The following is a 20,272-nucleotide window of genomic DNA, read 5'->3' as shown; positions in this document are numbered from 1 at the left end:
ACAGGTGAGATATATGAAATGCCTCTAGAAGAAAAGAAAAAAGAGAAAGGAAAGGAAAACATGTTATAGGGAGAGATGAAAATGCAGATGAAACCAGAGAGATGTGCTGGGGTCAAATGGTTGAAGATCTTTGAAGGTCAAGCACAGAACTCTGGGTTCGATAGTGTGAGTTACTAGAATTCACTTAAGGTTTGGAAGGCAGCAAGTGGCCAGTTTACCTTTAAGATGATGAAATAAAAAACCGTGGGGCAAAGTAAGGGCTCCTTCCTGAGTTTGCAGGGGTGATTTGGAGGAAATGAGAGAGCAGAAAGCAGAAGAATAAAGGTAGTCAGGAGAGAGGATGAATATTAGTAAAAACATCACTGCATTCCCACTACTGTCAAAACAGATAATACATTTTTCATATGAAAAATATATATACTACTCTGAAATATTTTGTATCTTGCCAAGTGTCTTAACATATATGGGGGTTAGGAAGAGAATACCACATTTGTTGGGTGATCCAAGTGTATTACCTATTATTTTTAAATTCCTCCAACAAACTATAAGGTAGATATAGTGCACTAGATTAAAAAAAAACATAATAAAGAGGAACTCATTAAGTAAATCACCTGAAGTCAACCAGCAGCAAGAAAGAAATTACAACTCAAGTGTGACTGATTCCAAACATTGTTCACACTACACCAGACTGCACTACCACAGCACGAGAAGTCTTTAGGGGTGGTTCAAGCAGAGACTGAATGGCTATACAGGGAATCAATTACCAAATGTTATTTTAGTCTAAATTGTATTGAAAGTTTTCAACTCTCTTAAAACTCTTAATGCATCTCAGGATTTGATTTAGAGCATTTCTATTTTTTGTTCTTTTTTTTTTCCGGATGCCTTGAATTAAACTATACAAGGCTAACTAGCTAGATACAGGATATTTAAAATGGCAAATCTTTTGAAGATGAAATCTTATCCAATTCACTGAGTGAAAGTAATATTGATTGACCCAGCCGCTGGCCTTGAAAACAGACATAATGAATTCTATAATGAACACAAAAGAGTGATAGCAACATAATTGTGACAATTCCACGAGATAATAGCTGGATTACCAGCTATGCTTCACAAAATGGGCTTCTATTATGACTTGAGATGTGCTTATTATAACTAAAAATGAAGAAGGTAAAACAAGCTAAACAGAACAAAATATACATGCTGCCCCTTAGCTGGATGCTATTTTAGTTTCTTTTTTTTCTTTAATTTTTTTTATGTCTTTATTTTATTTTGAGAGACAGAGACAGAGAGCGAGTGGGGGAGGGGCAGAGAGAGAGGGAGGCACAGAATCTGAAGCAGGTTCCAGGCTCTGAGCTGTCAGCACAGAGCCCGACACGGGGCTCAAACCCACGGACTGTGAGATCATGACCTGAGCCAAAGTCGGACGCTTAACATGACCTAAGCCATAGTCAGAGCCACCCAGGTGTCACTATTTTAGTCTCTTAAAAATGAATGTTGAGTGATTCTACCAAAATATGCATAAAATAGAAATAAATATTTAACTCTAAAAAGCATATCTTTATGTATATTTCTTTACATATTCTAATGAGCTTCAAACTTCAGTTTAAGCTGGTTTTAAATTTTCATATTCAAAACTGCACCATAATTTGAAATTTCCAAACGTGTACTAGGAAGTAATATGCTGTGCTACAAGGAACTAAAATGTGCATTGCTAAATAGATGCATATATGTCTATACCTATTCCCATTAAATAGCCTGAAGCTGCAATTTTACGGTACACAATGTTCAAGAATACCTCACAAAGCATATGTAAATTGAGCCAAAGAGAGGAAGAAAAAATATATTCTCTGATTTAAACATATACCTATCTTAAGGTACTACCTTGTTAACAAATAGATATGTATAAATTTTAAAGCCCCGAGGCAATAATAATTTAAAGGTTCAAGCTTAGTAAGCAGCTCCTGGGTGGTTCAGTCAGTTAGGTGTCTGACTCTTGATTTCAGATCAGATCATGATCTCATGGTTCACGGGATTGAGCCCCAAGTCTGGCTCTGTGCTGGTGGCATGTAGCCTGCTTGGGATTCTCTCTCTGCCCCTCCCCTGCACTCACTCACTCTCTAAATAAATAAATAAATAAATAAATATCTAAAAAATGGGTGACTGGGTGGCTCTGTTTGGATAAGTGTACAACTCTTGATTTCAGCTCAGGACATGATGTCTAAGTTCATGAGTTCAAGTCCCACCAAGCTCTATGATGACAGTGCAAAGCATTCTTGGGATTCTCTCTCTCTCTCTCTCTCTCTTTCTTTCTGCCACTCCCCCACTCACACTCTTTATCAATTAAATAAACTTAAATATTTTTTTAAAAGTCCAAGCTCAGTAATTAAAGTCAGGTGCCACCAGCAAATATTGATCTTATTATAAAAACTCTTATTTCATATCTAGTATTTTGTGGTCAAATTCAGTGGTGTTTACAGTTGTAGGACACTGCTTCCCAACAAAAACACAGATTCTACTGTTTTCCCTCCTCTTTCCATGTTGTGCTCCAACACCAGAGTGTTAGAATTGTGTCGCACCTCTCCAATTGTGAGGAAATTCACATCTTTGTGTTACTTTAAACAAATAAAAAAAAAATTCAATGAATGTCTATTGAGTCCACTAGGGGAAAAATTATCTTATTTACTTTTAATCTCTATTAAATCATGATTAACTTGAAATTTTAAATACAATTAGCTTTTTTCATAATAGCACTATTGAGATAAAATTCATATACCATTCACCCATTCAACGTGTATAATTCAATGGATTTTGCTGTATTCACAGACTACCACAATTAACTCTAGACTACCCATTACTCATTTAGATACCCATTCTTCAGCCTGATAGTCATTTGGGTTGTTTCCATTTGGGGGCTATTATGAATAATTTCGCTATGAATATTAGTGAACAAAAGTTTTGTGAGGATCTATGTTTTCGTGTCTCTACTATATACCTAGTAGCAGAATAGCTAGGTCATATGGTGACTCTATGTTTAACCTTTTCATGACCTGCCAGACTATTTCCCAAGTGGCTGCTCCACTTTACATTCCCACTAGCAGTAAATGAAGGTTCTAATTTTTTCCAAATCCTTGTTTACACGTGTTATTACCTGTCTTTTTTAACATAAACATTCTAATGGGCATGACATGGTGTATATTTGTGGTTTTAATCTGAGATTTTTAAATTGAGCCAGAAAGAGGCAGAAAAAAATATATTCTGACTTAAACATATATAGCCATGATAGCTAGCATGTTGAGCATCTTACCATGCATGTTGAGCATCTTACCATGAGGCTCTTGACTATTTGTATATTTTCTTTGGAAATATGTCTAGTCAGATCATTTGCACCCTTTTAATTCAGCTGCTTTTTATCATTTTAGTTTTAAGGGTTCCTTATATATTCAAGATTCATATTCCTTACCAGATATATATCACTTAGAAACTTTCTGCCCTTCTCTGGGTTGTCTTTTCACTTTCTTGATTATGCCCTTGGAGCCCAAATATTTTTAATTATGATGAAAACAAACTTACCTATTTTTTCCCTATGTTTTTTTGTCATAGCTGTGAAACTACTGCTTAATCTAAGGTCACAAAGATTTAGCTCTATGCTTTTTTCTAAAAGTTTTATGGCCTTAACTCTTACACTTAAGTCTATGATCTATTATGAATTATTCTTTCATATGTGGTATGGAGCATTTTATATATATATATATATATAGGCAACATGCTACTAATCAGGCTTCAAGGTCTTAAGATAATGCCAATGAAATCTTTTTTTTTTAATAACTAAGAAAGTTCCTGAAAATCCCTTGGAAATATTAATCATGAGGAAAACATTCATTAAGGAGCATACAAATGTAAAAAACATACAATTTATTCCTGGATTTTTACATAAAAGTACAAAGATAATACAAATAACAGAAAGAAATTCATGATGAGAGGTAATTTAAAACTACACATTCAGAAAATATACCAAGAAATAGCATGCATTGTGTTTCTATAAACTTGCTTTGTTCTTTTATGATCTTAACAATTTCATTCTTTCATTACGGTGTGAAAGCACAGTGTTTGTCTTTTTCCTCTTTCATAACTAGAGTACCCAAAATAGTACTCAGCACATAAGAAGTAAAAATATTTTAAATCAAATAGATAAGCAGATGAAAATGAATACATATAAGAATTAGCAGTGCAGATGCAAGAATTATAATAGAAGAATAAGAAACAGTAAAGTTCACAAATACTTTGTTCCTATGACTCTTTTGAACGTATTTTTCTTCTGCTAGTATGGTTCTTACCCTGGTTTAGTGCATTATTCTCTTTCTTTTTCTCTTTTAAAAGATTCTTTTTTTAGCAAGAAAGAATTTTTATCTTTTTATTTTTTAATATAATTTATTGTCAAGTTGGTTTCCATACAACACTCAGGGCTCATCCCAACAAGTGCCCTCCTCAAATTTTAGCTTGAACATCATCTCCTTAAAGACATTTATGTGGCAACCCTGTCTAAATTAGTTTCCTCTGTTATTCTCTGTTACAGAAATAGATTTCTCTTCCATAGAACTAATCCTGAATGGAATATTTTCTTTTTTAAAAATATTTATTTATTTTTGAGACAGGGAGAGACAGAGTGCAAGCAGGGGAGGGGCAGAGAGAGAGGGAGACACAGAATCTGAAGACGCTCCAGGCTCTCAACTGTCAGCACAGAGCCCGATGGAGGGCTCAAACCCACAAACCACAAGATCATGACTTGAGCTGAAGCCGAACGCTTAACCGACTGAGTCAATCAGATGCCCCAGTACATTTTCACATTTATGTATTTACATGCTGTCTTGCTCCCCCACTACAGTGGAAGTGTACATCTGCATACCATCTTGAGCGCCTAAGACAGTGTATGCCACATTACCAATCCTAAATAAATAGGTACAAAACTATTGGAGAAATGGGAGCATGCAAAAAACTGCTGTACCCTAGATTTTTAAGGAACAGCTATATTGAAACCATAGGCAAACACACCTTTGTAAAGTAATGCTATGTCCTTGGTGCTGGCTTTCAGTTACCTCGTGACTTTTCACCATTCCATAGAGAGAGAACTTTTGCCATCAAATGAAACAGAAGAATGAAAGTTGAAATAATAATGCTTATCCCTCATTGCCCTAGTTATTGAAAGAGATTTCAGAGGAAATATCCAGCGATCTGCCATGAAAACTGAATAACCAGAAAGCTTCTGTCTCCAAATCCCAGGCGAGTTCTAATCTATTTGGACCTGAATAAAATTACAACTAATCGCTCTTCCTTCTAGTCTCTAGACCTCAATATTTAACTTCCTAGCACGGGTTCATAAAAATGTTAAATAATATTTATAGTGACTCAAAATATCTTAGGAGATAATGAAGAGATGACACATGTATATCTCCTCTTTTACCTGTTCACTTGCTCTCTGTCTCTCTCTGTCTCTCTCGTTCTAAAGTCTTACAGTAAATATATTTAGATTTTCAGTCTGGAGAGATTTGACTGTTGTCAGTTGCCTACCTGATAACCATTTTCTCCTTCATATTATCAGAACCCTGTTTTGATACATATGACCATGCATGTAGCTCAAAACACACACACAGACACACAATCTAGACATTTCCCTACACTCACTGCACCTAGTGGTGACCATGTGACACAGTTCTATACTCATCACTGGACATAGTTTATGGACATTGCTAGCACTCTGGGAAAGTGTGCTTTCCTACTAAATGCATTATCTTTCGCTGTGCTCCTTTCCGCTGCCCAGAATGTACATGTGTTAGCTGGGGATATAGAAATCATCTTGTAGCATGAGGGAAAGGCCAAATACATCTATAAACCTTGGTCCTAATTCACTTCTTGTACCAATCCATTAACCAACACCCAGAAGTCTTTATCTCCAGATATCTGGCTCCATAGAAAACTTAAAAGCTGTGATGGGTACCTCTTTTACTCACAGGTTGTACACCCATGCTGTCGCCTCAGATGACTCACTGAGTCAATATATAGGACTATGTGTAAGGTGTTATTACATAATTAATCAAAATCCTAATCCAGGACTTTTCTGAGGGTCAAACAGTCATTCTCAATAACTACACTAAGACATCATGCATAAACTGGAACTCACCTGGATGAACCAGGACATATGGTCACCCCGTGGGAGACCTGTGTTTCAGTGGCCTCAAAATAAAGTTCTTTCTTTCCAGTTAGAAGTAGCTGCAACGTGTCACTTTTGACATATACATTTCCATTCAGCTAAACCGCTTCTCCAATTTAACTACTTGATTTTAATGATCTGTGTACAGAAACAAACGTTAGGCGTCCCATAAATGCAGTAGGCTGCAGGCTTGAAGTCTCCAAATGTAGCCCTTTGGCCTGTCCTTGTCTTCTGTTGTCCCATTTGGCTACACATCACATAGTTTTGTTGTTTTCCTTTTTATTTTTTTTTTTTAATGTTCTTTTTCTCAGAGCTGTCTGGTCAGAAAGTCAACGTCTCCGCAGACCTGGTGATAGGAATGCTTGGCTTCTGTTTCTCTGCTGCTCCACATCTCTCTCCCATTCAAATCTCAACTGAAAATTGACTTATTTTCCCTGTGTGTTTAGCACTCATCATGCCCTTTCCTTTTCCCTCCCCTGAAGTGTGAAGAAGTTATGGCCATAGTCTTACTTTATGTAGTAGATTTCCCTCCAAGCGAAGTAAGTAAGGAGATATTTTAAAGAAGGCAGGTCCCCAAAACTCAAAAACTGCTTCTGCTGGGGATGGGAGGGTAGGGGGGGGCAGAGAAAAAGTGATCCATATCTTTTAATGATTTTTTTAACACAAAGCAAGAAATATTTACATATGAAATTACTAACTCTCACACTGGTTTCAGAGAGGGAAAGGCAAGGGAAGGCAGCAGTAATAATGACAGTGCGTTTCTCTTGGCAATCAGGCTGGCCCAGCAAGCCATAGTAAAGCTATAACCACTCAGAAAGAGACCCCTGGGTAATTTAGAAGGAAACTGAGTCTAGAAGGTTAAGAAATGTCTCCAATGATACAAAGAAAGTAAGTTACAGCAATATGATTCAAACCTAGTTTTATTTCTAAAACTTGCATTCTTAAACACTACTTAAAACTGACTGAATCACTAATGACTATAGGAATGAAATCTAGAAATTTTGCATACACGACTACGTGTTGGCCTCATAGCAAGGCAGAAGAGAAAACTATAAAATGCAGTATCATTTTCAAATGATTCAACCAAAGGTTTTCATTAGTGCTGCTCTTAGAAGCCACATCCTACTTTTATTTTTCAATGAAAAATGTTATTAGAAACATATATGCTAATTTTTACAATTAAGGCTAGCCCTAGAGCAAAAGTATTAATATTTTTCAGACATTCTACTCTTAGAATAAATTCAACACCACTTACTATTGAAAACATAATATGTTAAAGATGGACGTTTACCATTACTCAATCCTTACTGAAAGTAAAACTAATGATCTGTTGATTCTTTCTAAAGAAAGGCAACCTAATTCCAACAACAACAAAAATCATGTCACATGTTTGCAAGCAGAAGCTGCCAGATTCTTGGCCTGCCAGAATTGAATATTTCTTTTTCTTTCTCTTTTTTTTTTTAGTTGGAAAGAATATCTCAGTTCACTTAATATAGATGACAGTTTAAAAAAAATAGATAAAATTAGTAATTATTCTAGGTGCTATAGCTAGAAACTAACCTAAAATGAAAAATAAATGTTATAAAATTCAAGAAAATCACACATATATGGAAGAAAAAATGTAAATGAGCTAAACTGAATATGTAACAAACTAATTGCTAAACAGGCCTTTGGTTTGGCCTTTGACTTTGTTCTCTTCAGGTGCCATTCAAAACTCTATGATTCATTTGGCATTAATGGCTAATGTACTCCTTTTCCCTCTTCTCTTCTCTTTTCTGCTCTGTTCTGCTCTGCTCTGCTCTGCTTTTCTCTATTCTTCTTCTTCTTAAATATTCAGTTCTTTTTAGAGAAAGTACCTGCCCCAAGAAATAGTTCTGCATATGCCTCAGATTTCAGAACATTCCATGAGGAAGTCAGTTGAGGAAACTCAAATTCTAGAGTGGATAATATTTTGTACCTCCATTCTACATATGTTTGTCTAAAAAGTTCTGCCATTTCTTTTCAACATAAAATGGAAATCTTCCACTGAAAAATGAATGGCAATGGTCAGGCTGCTTCCCAGGAAGAGGCCCTGGCCAATCTTTGTTCCCCTTCATTATAAGTAGTATTTAGTACAGAAAGGAAAATCTGAAAAAAAAATTAGCTCTTAAAACTACAACACAATATCAACCTCAATGCGAAGAAGCATGAACAATGACTCCTCTAGCAAACTTTTCATGTTTCAATGGTACAGTATTCAAAGCTGAACCAGTCAACGGAACTAGAGAGCGTGTAGAGACTCAATCAGCACAATTATTACAAAAACCATTAAGATCAGATGGCCAATGAATCATTTGCAGAATTAAACTGCATGAACAGCATCTATTAACTGATTCAATAAGGTTTTAACAGATACCTTTATACGGAAACTGCAGTCTCCAGTGCTACATGATGTATTAATCTATGTGAGGTCTAACCACTAACTTCAAGGAGTTTCATTCTGGTAGGATTGATGGGACACAAAGCCCACTAATTCTAACAAAAAGAAGAAAGGGAATATGAAGATAATGTCCTATCAAGGTGCAAATACACAAGCTATTTTTATAGAAATTTTATTCTGCAGAAATTGAGAAAAGTTTTTAAATATATATTTTTTTATTTTTTAATGTTTTATTTATTTTTGAGAGAGAGGTAGAGATAGCTTGAGCAGGGAAGGGTCAGAGAGAGAGGGAGACACAGAATCTGAAACAGGCTCCAGGCTCTGAGCTGTCATCAAAGAGCCCGACGAGGGGCTCAAGCCCAAGAACCGTGAGATCATGACCTAAGCCGAAGTTGGACACTCAACTGACTGAGCCACCCAAGTGCCCCAAGAAAAGTTTTATTGGGTCCTCAGCAACAGGATCTTCTGGACATCTATGATAGTGAGAAGCAAAAGAAATTAGAGAAGTAAAATAAAAAGTGCTTTCTCCTATTGTCACTTTGTGAGCATAAAATCACCCTACCCTTATAGCTTTCAATGTTAGGCTTCACCTTTTCTTCTTCCTCAAAGCCCCCTACCATGTTTCTCAATAACTCTTGACTTAGTCAAGTCAGTGTCTTATTGCAACCTTGACATTGTCTGCTCTCACTGAAGCACCAGATTTAGGCATGAAATGCTAAATGGTGCAAAAGACATGAGTCCATTAAGAAATTTCTCTCTCATTCTTTTTGTTACTATTGCTGTCGATACCTATCAATAAAGCCATCACAAACAAGGTGACAGCCTGCTCTGGTTTTAATATCATTATGATTCTGTCATTATGTTGTAACAGTAAAAAGTGACAGATTCTTAACTGCAACAGTAAACAAGATAAGCAATGTTGGTTTAAAGAACGAACACTGAACTAGAATTTGCTTTTCTTGACCTACCCCTTGTACTGAATGCCCTTAATTTAGTCACATAAGCTCTGCTTCTCAAGTGTATCTTCTGTCCTTTATTGGCAATATCATGGTTATTACAAGGCTTGGATGAGACTGTTTATCCAAAAGCTCAGTTGAAAATTGAGAAAACATTCTACAGTGGAAAGATATATTACATATAAGGCCAAGGGTGGTGTGGTATTATGGAACTCTCATAATTTCTGGAGTTAAGACCTAGATAATAAGTTTTCATTCTGTTGCTCACCAGGATGGACTAAAGTCAACAAGCTTCCTAAGCTGTAGCTTTTCATCTATATTTAATGGTCCATTTGTGTCCTTCACAGAGCTGCTGTGCAAATTACATATTACATATAAATCTAAAAGCCCCTCAGAAATAACAAAAACTAAACAATTATTTGTACCAGCATAACTGTTAAAAACGCCACTATGACTATCGCTGTTAGAGCTACTCTCGTGACAGCTTTCAACACTGCTTATGTTTTAGGACATAGACAGACCTAAAGTAGTTACTTTATCATTGATTTAGTTTCAAATATAATTGATATGGATGAAGGCAGTGTTAAACAATTAAATTTGTGGCTATATCATTTGACCTTAGGTAATCCCTTAGTTGAAAAAAATCTTAATAGTTCGTAAGCTAAATAATTCAGACTTTAGAGAGAACTGATACAAGGCCAGAGCATTATCAACATAATCATTTTAACATAATGTTCAACATAATCATAAAGTAAACAATGACTATAATCAGAAAAGCAAACCTTTTTAAACCATTTCAATTATTATCAATCACTAAAAAGCCAGTGATATGTCTGCTAAGTGCATTGAACCATTCATTCAAAAGGACCCAATACTTTCAGCCTTGTTACAAGTCCTAGACATGTTTCAAGCTATTCAAACTGCCTCCTTTTCAAGTGCCATTTCCTAGATTCAAATGTCAAGGCTCGCAAATTGTCCAAAGCACTGAATTATGGTTTTACTTCCCAAATGATGATGTACCCGATGTTACTCTCATAACTTTCTTTTCTTTCATCATTTTCTTCTTCCAAGCTGGAGAAAGATATGTAGATCATAGGCAGAAGGGAGGTATCTTATCCGCTATAACAAAATGCCACAGACTGCCTGGCTTAAACAGTAGACATTTATTTCTCATAGTTCCAGAGGCTGAGAAGCCCTAGATCAAGGTGCAGTCAGATTTGGTTCTTGGTGAGCTCTTCTCCTGGTTTGCAGGCAGCTATAGTCTCTTTGTATACTCCTATAACATCCTCTTTGGGAGCTCACAGAGAGAAAAAGTTCTGGATTTTCTTCCTCTTCTTTTAAGATGTTAATACCATTATGAGTGCTCCAGCCTGATGATGTCATCTAAACCTAATTACCTCCCAAAGTCCTCACCTCCTAATACCAACTTATCGAGGATCAGAGCTTCAACATATGCATTTTGGAAGGATGTGTTTCGTTTATAATGGAATAGGACTGGAGACTGAGCCAGAGGAATATATTAATAGAATATGGTGGCATTCATTTCAATTGGACGGGGGTGTACACATGGAAAGAATTTAGCCTTTAATCCAAAAAGATATCTGGCATTTGCCCTTGGCTTCTGAAAATTGATATTTGTTTGCCTAAGGGTCTCAGGCTAGCCAGAGAGAAACAATATGATCTATGTTTAACACTTTGGGTCATGCAACATATCAGTCTACCAGGAGCCTGCAGTCAACCACATGGGCAATCATTCAGTCAATCCTACGTAATGTAGAGTTTTTATAACTCTCAACACCAAGGCTCAGGTGAGTTTCCTGATTGACAGTACTCCATGTGTATTGCCAGATACTGATACCAGAACAGTAACACATTCTGATTCTCCAGGAAGAAGATAAGAGAAGCTCTGTATTTGGTACGCATGGTAAGTGTAGCTACATACTCCACCCTATGTTCTTCCCTTGGCTTCCCTGCATCATTTCCCTGCCATAAACAATAATCACAAGCATAATACTTATAATGCTTTTCAGTGAGTTCTGTTAAGTCCTTCTAGTAAATTATCAAACCAGAGACTGGTATTGGGAACTACCCCAGACCCAAACTTACAATTGGTGTTAAAAGTGAAGGCAGCCTTAGACACTGTGTTCTCTAACTTTGTATTGGCCCAAACTCCTTGCAACATGTGATTATTATGATAAGTGAAAACTCTAGGAAGATAAGGCTCTTGCCTATATTACCCTCCTGTATATGCTCACTATATAGTATAATGTCTAACATGTGGTAGAATTCCAATAAATATATATTGAATAAATTTTAGGTTTATTGAGGTTGACTTTGAGGACAAAGCAGCATTTGTGCTATGGACTACAAGATCACAAATGTAGTTAATAGAGAATATAGTTAATTGTTCACCTATTTCTCCTATACTTGGAATAGGCGATTCTTTAAAATTTCATCATGTTTATTGAGAGCTTTCCTTTATCAGAGAATGTACTTAACATTGTGATTGGGACAAATATACGGCCTAGGTAGCAAAGATGACTATGATGTAATTGCTTCCCACTAGAAAAACAGACAATAAGTACTGTGATATTAAAGCAGAAATAGCATCTAATTCTTACTGATAGAGGTAATGGAAAGAGGTCACATATCAGTGAAGATCTTAACTGAGTTACAAGGAAGGTTAAGAATTACATAGACACAGAACAACAACTTAAAAGGGGCAAATATAGCAAAATAAATGTAACTATAGTAGTATTACTTTTATCCTTTATATATTTTATTACACATATGACCCTGTATTATAATTATCTAAAACATTTTATCAGCAATTTGTAACCACAGTTTGAAAATAATCTGACTTCAGGATTTTATTTCAAACTATGCTTATCTGTCATTGTTTTATGTATACAAGGTTCAGGTCAAACTACTTAAATATATAAAGATACATACCAATGTTACAGTAAATTTACAGAAGAGAGTAGAAAGAGGAGATTCAGACTATACTTTCTTTGCATATGATGAAAAAATGCAACCCCACCCATTCCCACACAACTGCCTTTGAATAGTGTGATAATTTGAGAAAATTCAGGTTGTTTTATAAGCTTTTTCAAAATCATGTAAACCTCAAAGAGAATGAAATATCAACACTATTAAAATTCAAGTCAGTTACAACTGGTTAAATAACAAAAATTTTTAACATTAAGTCACCATCTGAATAAGGTAAGATTTGTAGGAAAATCTGTCTCAACAGATTGTGACACAGCAGTGTTTCCTGAACTACCAAAGAAGATGTTTCAGGAACAGAAGTTTCTAGCATTTGTGTGCTTCTTTTGTGTGGGAAAGTGATGCCTTCTAGAACTTTTATTTACTCCATTTTACAAAAAGTATCACCTAATGTCATTAAAAATTACTTTGGGCTTCCTTCCCAAAAGGCACGATAAATAAAAACTTAACCAGGGAGGCAAAAGAACTATAAACTAAAAACTACAAAACACTGCTGAAAGAAATTAAGAAAAAGCAAATAAACGGAAAGACATCTGTGATCATGGATTAGAAGATTTAATGTTGCTAAAATGTCCATACTACCCAAAGAAACCTTCAGATTCAATGTCATCTCCATAAATCCCAAAGGCATTTTTTTTTTTTGAGAAATAGGAAAAAAACTCTTGAAATCCACATGGAATCTCACAGGATTCTAAATAGTGAAAACAATCTTTATTTAAAAAAAAAAGTGGTGGACTCACACTTCTCTATTTTAAAATATATTAAAAATCTACAGTAACCAAAATAGTGTAGTACCAGAATAAAGACACATATAAATGAATGAAACAAAATAGAGAGCTCAGGACTAAACTCTCACATACAAAGTCCAATGATCTTTGACAAGGGTGCCAAGACTACATAATGGGAAAGGGACAGTCTCTTCAATATATAGTGTTGGGAAAACCGGGTAACTATATGTGAAAAAATAAATACATATAATTGGACCCTTATCTTATGCTATATACAAGAATTAGCCCCAAATGGATTAAAAACCTGAATGTAATGTTAAATTTGAAAAATTCCTAGAAGAAAACACAGGAGAAAAGCTTCATGAAATTGAATTTGGCAATGATTTACTGGCTATGAAACCAAAGTCATAGGCAATAAAAGTAAAAATAGACAAGTGGGATTACATCAAAGTTTTTGCACAGCAAAGAAAACAATCAAACAGAGTGAGAAAGTGACCTTCCAAATAGGGAGAAAATATTTGCAAACCATATTTCTGATAAAGAGTTAATATTCAGAATATATAAAGAACTCTCACAACTCAACAGCCAAAAAGCACATTTAAAAAATAGGCAAAGGACTTAGGGGTGCCTGGGTGGCTCAGTAGATTAACTCAGTAGGATAACTGTCAAACTTTGGCTTGGGTCATGATCTCATGGTTCATGAGTTTGAGCCCCATGTTGGACTCTGTGCTCTCAAAAATAAACATTAATAGTTTTTAATATTTGTTTATTTTTGAGAGAGAGAGAGAAGAGTGGCACAGAATCCGAACCAGGCTCCGGGCTCAAAGCTGTCAGCATAGAGCCTGACTCGGGGCTAAAGCTCACAGACCATGAGATCACAATCTGAGCTGAAGTTGGATGCTCAACCGACTGAGCCACCGAGGTGCCCCAACATTTACTTTTGTAATGGGCAAAGGACTTAAAATGATACTTCTCCAAAAACATACAAATGGCCGACATGTATATGAAAAGTGCTTAACATCACTAATCTGAGGGAAATGCAAATCAAAACTACAAAGAGGTATCACCTTATATCTGTTAGGTTGACCACTATTGAAAGGCAGAGAGAGAGAGAGAGAAAGACAGAGGAAGGAAGGAAGGAAGGAAGGAAGGAAGGAAGGAAGGAAGGAAGGAAGGAAGGAAGGAGGGAGGGAGGGAGGGAGGAAGGAGAGGAAAGAAAGGGAGGGAGGAAGTGAAAGAGAGAGAGAGAGGGACAGACAGAGAGAGAGACAGAGAGAGAGGGAGAAAGAAGGAGGCAGGGAGGAAAAACAGAAGTTGGTGCGGATATGGAGAAACTGAAACCTTGGCCCACGTGTTGGGAATGCAAAATGATGCAGCTTCTATGGGAGTCAGTATGGAGGCTTCTCCAAAAATTAAAAAGAAGGAAAAAAAAACCTTTTCAGATGCTACAACATGGTTGAACCTTGAAGACATTACACTAAATGAAATAAGTTAATCATAAAAAGACAAATACTACATGACTCCACTTATATGAAGTATCTAAAGCAGTCAAACTCAGAAACTGGAAGTAGAAAGGTGTTTGCCAGTGACCGAGGGGACAGAGGAGAGGGAAATATTGATAATAGGTACAGAATTTCAGTTTTGCAAGTTGAAAAATTTCTTGAGATCTATTGCACAACAATGTGTGTACAGTTAACACTACTGTAATGTATGCTTAAAAATGGTTAGGATGGCAAATTTTATGGTTTTTACTATAATTTTTTTTTAAAAAGAGGCGGGGAAAGGTACAAATTCAGGCTATGATGGCATCCACACTGCTTGAAATAGATAACAATGATGAATAAAATATAAAAATGTAAGATCTAAATGACATAACCAGGTTCAAAGCAAGCTAAGCATCCCTACAGAAGGGAAAAAAAAAAGCACTGCACAGGTTATAGCCGAAGAGCTCCATATTCTGAAGTTGGAGGTGTGCCCCAGAGCTCCACTCTGATCCAGTCCATGGAAATAAAATCCCTCTATGGAGGATGGGGACTGTGGCCAGGCTACCTGCTCCCGCAGTGGCTGGGAGTGTTTTCCTCTCCAACTCTAAAAAGGCTGAAATAAAAATGCTGATAGTGCTTTAGACAAGATCCAGTGATCGACACAGCCTTGCAATGAAAGTACTAGACCTAGCCATACCTAGCCCAGGCCCCCTTCCCTACCCGCAATATTACCCTTGGGTAGTAGCCTTGAAATGAATACTATTCTAAACTAGAGCCACTGAAGGTTGTATAGCAGCAGCAGCAGCAACAACAACAGCAAATCACTAGAAGGTGAGGGCAGACCTCAGAGGAAGACCATGGGGGCAGAGGGGAGAGAGAAATGTTCCTGCAGACCAAATAACAAACACATGAAGAACAAATTCTAAATTCTAATAATTTCAAACCAATTCTAAAAATGATAGCCAAAAACTTCACTGATTAAACTATGAATTGATTACCAAAGGCATTAAATGTATGAGGAAGTCTGACAAAGTATTATAGGAATGCTCAGAGAGATAAATGAGTTAATAACTTTCTATAAAAAGAGCCAGATAGTAAAAACAGGAAGAAATCAACCAAGATCAGGTAGATATTACTCAAAACCATTAGACATCCAAAAATGAAAAATACATAGTGATTGAAATCACAAATTAGATGGCATTAATTCTAGGGTACATGAATTTGAGTTTCTAACAGAAGTCATTTTTCAGCATTATCAGCATCAAGATAGAGAAATGAAATGTACATGTGTTAAGAGTCAAAACATGTCGGAACTGAAGAAATATGCATCTTTGTATTAAAAGTGCATTCTGAATTTCTAACAAGGTAAATTAAGAGAGATTCACAACAAGACACTATAGTTAGATTTTCAGAACAGGAAACATAAAGAGATTTTTTTCCTGTATAGATTACCTACAAAGGAAAGAATATTAAACAAATTGCAAACCTATACTCAGCAACAGATGTCAGACACCAATGGAGTATAATTTTCAAAGTCCTGGGAAAGACAGAAGTTTACTAGAATCTTACAACAATCTGAACTGTAATTCAAGATTGAAAGCAAAAAGAAGGCATGTTCATGGACACGAAGGCAAAGCCAATTCACCACCTATATAGCCCTGAAACAAAGATTTCTTTGAGTCAAAGTTGATACATACACAAAACAAAAAAACTATATGCATAGAAATTATTTTTGAGATTGGTAAACTTAACTATTAGTTATAGAATAATAACTAGTCATGCATATGATTTTATTTTAAAGTTTCACTAATCAAATTGGCAAGAAGGGTGGTGGTGTTTACTAGGCAAGGCACATCCTAAGGTCAACCAGATATTTGGAATGAGGACAGAAATAAAAAATACTGAACAGACTATACACTTATACATGCATGTTAAAAAGGAAGGGTAAATCACTAAAGACATAAAATTATAACCTACATTTACAAACTAGCTAAGGAATAAAAATAGAATAGAGAAAAAGTGTCAACACAAGGAAATAAAAATAGAACGCAGAAACAAGAGGAAAAAATACAAACTACAATGGTAAAAACAAATCCAGATGCATCAACAATCTCACTAAATGCACATGAATTAAATTCAGCTATCGAAACACAGATTTTTCAGAATGGACCTTAACATTTTTGCTCTATGCTACTCAGCCATCACTCTGCCTTTACCACTTTTTCCTGTTCCCCGGTGACAGGAAGAAATCAGAAGTCACAAGGGAATTACTTCCTAGTTTAAAAATAAACCCAAACCAGGTGAATGACACTAGATAAATGCCACCATTTGGACTTTAAGTAGCTTCTTTAAGACCTGTTGGGTTTGGCTCCAGCCACACGCCAGCCCCCCATCTCTACCACATACTGGCTATGATGTGCTTAACTATACCGTTTCACAGAAGTAGGAAACTGCTTTAAAAAAAAAAAAAAAGACTCCAACCCTTAATATACACCAAAACACCTCAAGAAAACCTATTTTAATAGCTTGCTTTTCACTGACCACCAGGCCCCTGGCTGCGCTTGCGCTGAGGCATGCCACACAGCCGAGCAGTACTGCATTCGTGATGCAGCCTTAAGGTTCAATTCTTTTTCAGGTTTGCCTACCCCAGGATTGGCTCTCTCCAGTCTAATAACAAAATTTTCAGGCCTATGCCTACTGTTTAAAATTAAACACCGGGGCACCTACGTGGCTCAGTCTGTTAAGCACCAGACTTCAGCTCAGATTCAAGCCCTGCGTCAGGCTCTGTGCTGACAGCTCACAACCTGGGGGCTGCTTTGGATTCTGTGTCTCGCTCTCTCTCTGCCTGCCCTGCTCTCTCAAAAATAAGTAAACATTAAAAAAATATTAGATTAGATTAGATTAAATACCAGCACTTAGTTCTATGAGCTCTATCCAGAAAAAGAATGATTTTGAAAGTAGGAATCCTGATGATTTATGTCAGCATGACATCCTTATAATCAAAGGAAAATTGTTCTCAGTAGCCTCTACCATAAGCAGGGAGAAATTATGTGATTTTTGGTATGAGGCAAATTTTATTTAAGAGAAGGGGAAATTGAGTATGTGGTTACCCCAAATAGGAACTCACCAGGTAATTATTGGCTTTTGAAAGCATTTGCTCCTTTACAAAAAAGCACCGACAGTAAAATTATCCAGTCAGGAATTTCTTAAAATCCCTCCTCTGGCCAGCCCTCTGTGCCGTATCCCTAGTTCTGAGCAAGAATGATAAAAAGAATGCATCTCTGAACACGCTTCAGAGTATGCAGTTACTTAACTCCTACTGAATATCCAGGCTCCTCTCAGGAACTTTGGGATTGCACCCAACAAGGGAGACCTCTCCACACACCTACTCCCTACACACACACACACACACACACACACACACACACACAGGCTCCTACACATTGTCCTCTGTCTACAATACTGTTGTCAGACTTTCTGTGTTTTTCTTCTTCCCAACCCTTTGGAAATAATCTCTGGTCCAAAGATCTGAACGCCACCTTTTTTGCGTAAGTGCTAGTTTTAGCTCTTTACTTGATGACTGGTTAAATCCTTAAAGTCAATACTATCCTAAGACTATCTCTATGTTTTAGTTTGTACTACAGTGAAAACTTTTTTTTTTAAGTTTAACTAATTGGAATTATTCAAAACAACCTTTCATCTTTTTTGCTTATTTTAATTCTTGTATTTAAAATATTGACTCATAATAACTGGACATTAAGAACAGTTAGAATTATGTCAGCTTAAAAATGAAAGCTCATTTTTGTTTTAACCAAAAATGTGTTTATCTGTAAGTATTATAGAACTGTTGAAAGAGTGTGTTTGTACACATCTAGTATATGAATGTGAATTCATGTCTGAGCATGCTCAGGAATAAAATAGTAACTTTAAAAATCCTAATATGAATAGCAGATGTATTACTAAAAAGCAGGAATAGTATAGCAGAGATTCATTCAGCTGAATATGGAAAAATGTTTAATAAAAGCAAGTTAATATTTAATTTAGAATCTAGTAGGTATTCATGAGCTTCCTGAATATGCTGTTTATTGAGCTCATAGAAAATAAGGGTAGAAATCTTTAACCATGATTTTTCAGGATATCTCTTCATGAACTACAAATAGGCAATTCCCTTATGAGAGAATATATAAGAGTATGTTTGTACACATCTAGTATATTAATTCAGAATTCGTAATTCATTTATATATGTATAATGAGATTCAGTGGAGTCATATTCTCCCAATGCATAAATTATTATCTTGAAAGTCAGACAGGCATTAGACAAGAGTTAACTACTTTCCAGTATGTCAGGACTCATAATGTAGCCACTGGTGCCACCTAATTTTGCCAGTTTTGGATATAAAAGAGATGTTAAATAATCCAATGTCCAACACGCTCACTTTAAATGTCCAGAAATTAAGCCAAAGGGAGGGGAGTAACTTGCCCAAAGAGAAATAATACCTGAAATATGAATAAAACTCAAATATCCAGCCCCTAATCCAGACCCCATTCCATAAATTCGCATCGTTTTTGAAGTGACGAGTTATGCCAGGAGTCTGATATATTAGGTATTGAACAGATTCATTAAATACAAACAAAACACAATCTAATCTGAAAGTTTTTCTCCGCAACAAGACAAAACAGTCTCCCAGACAAACTGAAAAATTTAACTCAGTACGCCATCCTATGTGCTTAAAGGAGAAGTCATAGTAGAAAGGAAAAAAAAAAAGTCCTGCCTCTTGAATTAAACAGAATGGTAAAATTTGAAAGATCAATTATCCTCTAGAAGTGGAAGCCAGACAAAGAGAATTTAATACTGCATAGACAGTAACGAGGTCTTTCTCAACAGGGCATGATCCTTTGCATTGTAAATTATTAAATCTTAATAGAATCCTGACATATTGGGTCAGAAAACATAAAATCACTTCGACTTCTAATTTTCTTTCCTAAAAGAATGGTTCCTCCACTATCTCTTTATGCACACAAATGCACACACACACACACACACACACACACACACAAGGTACTTACTGAGCTGTAGAGATAGCCTTCACCATTCATGGCCACATAGAGGCTGGCCTTCACCCCTTGGATGGCCACCACACGCAGGCCCACGGGAATTAGATTGAAGAGGGCTAGAGAGGAAAAAGAAGACAGAGAGGAAAGAATCAGTGACCTTTTGAATAAATCACCCTGCTTCTTAAGAGGACTCTTTTGAGAATTACAACCTATGAACCAAAATTAGTAGGGAGAGAGAAGGAGACTGAAGAGGTCGAAAGGTGAAGAGAACGGGTTTCTTATCTTTGCACCACTTTTAATTACCTAGGTGACCTCAGGTAAATCACATAAACTCATCTGTCATAAAGGGGTAATTTTACAAGGTCTCAATGGGCCCCACATTTTTGCTTCACAAAATGAACACATACTCAAACAGTGTA

General features: G+C 36.2%; 1 protein-coding gene across 3 annotated transcripts in view; it reads right to left on the bottom strand.

The window, feature by feature from the left end:
- Window positions 1–20,272, bottom strand: part of FGF12 (fibroblast growth factor 12) — a 573,044-nt gene that overhangs the window by 176,966 nt on the left and 375,806 nt on the right. For all 3 annotated transcript variants that reach the window (XM_039221707.1, XM_039221706.1, XM_039221705.1), the window contains one exon: window positions 19,866–19,969. In XM_039221707.1, the coding sequence (XP_039077638.1) occupies window positions 19,866–19,969 (104 nt within the window). The remainder of the gene's footprint in view (window positions 1–19,865; window positions 19,970–20,272) is intronic.

The sequence above is a fragment of the Hyaena hyaena genome, unplaced genomic scaffold (assembly GCF_003009895.1).
Source record: "Hyaena hyaena isolate Hyena2069 unplaced genomic scaffold, ASM300989v1 scaffold_999, whole genome shotgun sequence".
Taxonomy (NCBI): Eukaryota; Metazoa; Chordata; class Mammalia; order Carnivora; family Hyaenidae; genus Hyaena; species Hyaena hyaena.
Note: the sequence above shows the minus strand (reverse complement) of the source record. Positions and strands in the feature narration are given on the sequence as shown.